Below are 3008 nucleotides of genomic sequence, written 5' to 3' on the forward strand. Positions count from 1 at the left end.
CTATCCCTATTAGAGAGGCCATGATGGTAGCCCCATTGAAGGGCTGTCCTGCTTAATCTGAAGTAGGAAGTGATTTGTATCTTTGAGGTAGGAATGCACAGCTTTCATGCAGATCTATACAGCTGGAAAGACACAGGCCTTTAAACCAGACCTGGAGGAAGGACTACACATGTCTTTTCTTTTTTCTACCCAGGGTTGTTTGTCTGTAAGAGCCCTGGTTGTTCTGGAACTCACTTTGTAGACCAGGCTAGCCTTGAACTCACAGAGATCCACTTGTCAGACCCACCACTCAGGAGCTGGGATTAAAGGCGTGAGCCACCACACCCAGTGAAGACACACATCTTTATCCACATAGTGACCCTGAGGACACACCTTTGGTTTGGCCACACCTTCTGATGGAAGCCTATATAAGAGCAAGGATGAGAACTGTTGTCCACTCTGCTGCTTGGTCTCACCTTGCTAGCAAGTCTGTTGCTTGACTGGCGCTAGAGCCTACATCTTTGGGACCCCATCTTCTACTGAAGACCTGCTGAGACATCCAGCCTCGGGGACTAAGAGCCTCTGGATTCTAGGAGGTTCCTTCCTATCCAGCCACGTGGGACTAGCTGGACTGCAGTCTGTAAGTCATTCGAATAAATAACAGAGACAGACAGAAAGAGAGATTCAGTATATTACTTCATTATATGACTTCAAGGGAAACCACAGTTTCTCTAAGCCAGGCACCCCAAATGATTTCCTGAACCAATAGCTCTTCCCCCAATCCTTATTTGACTCTGTTACCTATAATCTTTAATGGTAGATAATTTAATCCTGAATGATAGGGGTTTGGGGTTTTTTGCTTGTTTGTTTGTTTTGTTGGTTTTTGGAGATAGGGTTTCTCTGTGTAGCCTTGGCTGTCCTGGACTCTTTGTAGACCAGGCTGACTGAATTCACAGTGATCTACCTGCCTTTACCTCCACAGTGCTGGGAGTAAAGGTATGCACGAGCACTGCCAGGCCAATAGGGTTTTCTTGTTGTTTGTTTGTTTGTTTGTTCATTTGTTTTTTAGGACAAGGTTTCTCTGTGTAAACTTGGCTGTCTTGGACTCATCTTTGTATACCAGGCTGGCCTTGAACTCACAGAAATTTGGCCTGCTTCTGCCTCTGGAGTGTTGGAATTAAAGGCTTGTGCCACCACACTGGCTCCCAATGACAAGATGTTATTTTGAGAATCTTCATTCTTTTTTGTTTGTTCCTTTGATAAGACTTGGTTTTCCTGTGTTGCCCTGGAACTAGTGTTGTCTGTTTTCCAGGCTGACCTCAAACTCAGAGATACATCTCCATCTCCCTCTGTGCTGATCTGCTTCTGTCCCTGTGTTCTGGGAGACATGAGCCTTACACCTCCAGATCCCGCAGAGTCTCCACTCCTTACTGAATGCAAATAACTTTTGGGGTTATGAAATTATACCCCTGCTTCCTGAAGTGTAAGGGTTGGGAGGGGCTTAAAAGTCACAGTGTAATTAACTGGTCTCTCTTAAATTAAAAGGTCATGGAATTTCCTCGGTGTCACACTGGTAAAGGCAAGGCCATGGGGCAGTTCTGTTCCTGCTTTCTGGAAGATTCATCAGATTCCGCAGAGCCTGGACCACCAAATGCACAGAGCTTGCCATCCCTGAGTCAGAGATATCCCAAGTCTTTGCCACTTTGTAGCTATGCAGAGCCAAGCCACTGCTTTGAAGGGGGCTTTTCCATTGAGTGGGACCCAGTTTTCCTTCCCTGTGTATTTGAGGGCTGGGATTTCCTGAGCTACCAGGGCAGGTCCAATTGTGTCAGGAAGTTGGGCACAGAAGTCTTCTACAATGAGAGTCAGAAGGAGCCACAAGTGGCCTCAGGAGATGTGGACAGTGACAAAGACAGTGAAACAGAGAAGTCAGGCCAACCTTCACCAGGCTTGCTCAGGGACAAAGGACTGCACCTTGAGGCCAGTGATGGTGGAGACTGCCCTCAGAAGGATCCTGTTTCTGGCAGTCCCAGGTGCCTAGGCTGCTGGCCATGGCTACAGAGGGCCTTTGGCAGGAAGAAGAAGCAGCAGCAGAAATGCAAAGCCACCCAGAACTGTTTGGAGCCCAGGAGACCTGAGGAGTGCAATTAGGACATCCTCTGTCAGCTCCCACTATCACAGCAACAGCCTGGCCGCTGCTCACACCCAAAGGCGGTTTTGTTTTGCATCTGTCTGTATTTAGTTTTTATTTTTTTAAGTATAAAATAATTTGTTCTTAATAAAACATTGTACGAACACCTGGAAGTTTATGTGTTACATTTGTTCTTCTGTTTGTTTTTATATTTGTTTCTCCCTGTGTAACCCTGGCTGTCCTGGACTTCCTCTGGAGACTGGATGGCCTGCAACTCACAGATCAGTCTGCTTCTAGCTCTGGAGTTTGGGATTAAAGGCGTGCACCATCATGCCTGGTTTAATTTTTCTTGAGCTAACCCTGGGAAAAGATAAGGGGTGGAGTGGACATATGGGTTGTAGGGCTAACTATTGGTTCCTCTCCAGGAGCATCCTCCCGGGGACCTTAGGCATTCTGGTGGTCATGCATGCTGGACAACCTGCTCACAGGCAGAAACCTTGAGAATCTGGGGAAGTCTTGCTGCATCAACATGGACTTCTACTGAGCTGCCCAGATTACTGTAGATGCTCTGCTGTCACTTCCACTTTGCTCTAATTCCTCCAGCCTGGATTCGCCAGGCAGAAGGAGGGGTCTAATGCCATCCTAAGTCCCTAGCCCTCCGACTACAAATACAGCCTTTCTGTCTTCATAGGTTTCATAGAATACTCCTGAGGTGTCTTTTAGTGTATGTGTGTAATAGTTTCTGTGTGCCTTGGTTATTCTGGAAATCTATGTAGACTCAACTTGGCTTGAACTCAGATTACCTGCCTCTGCCTCCCTAAGTGTAGAGATTAGAGGTGGGTACCTCCACACCTGACATGCAAGATTTTTTTTTTTTTAATTAACTTCCAGATCCCAA

General features: G+C 46.6%; 1 protein-coding gene across 1 annotated transcript; it reads left to right on the top strand.

The window, feature by feature from the left end:
- The first annotated feature begins 1527 nt into the window (after positions 1-1527).
- Positions 1528-2169, top strand: LOC127212188 (uncharacterized). The gene has a single exon (XM_051172255.1). It carries the CDS (start codon positions 1528-1530, stop codon positions 2128-2130), a length of 603 nt encoding a protein of 200 aa, XP_051028212.1. The 3' UTR covers positions 2131-2169.
- Positions 2170-3008: the final 839 nt, after the last annotated feature.

This window comes from Acomys russatus, chromosome 30 (genome assembly GCF_903995435.1).
Source record: "Acomys russatus chromosome 30, mAcoRus1.1, whole genome shotgun sequence".
Classification (NCBI taxonomy): Eukaryota; Metazoa; Chordata; class Mammalia; order Rodentia; family Muridae; genus Acomys; species Acomys russatus.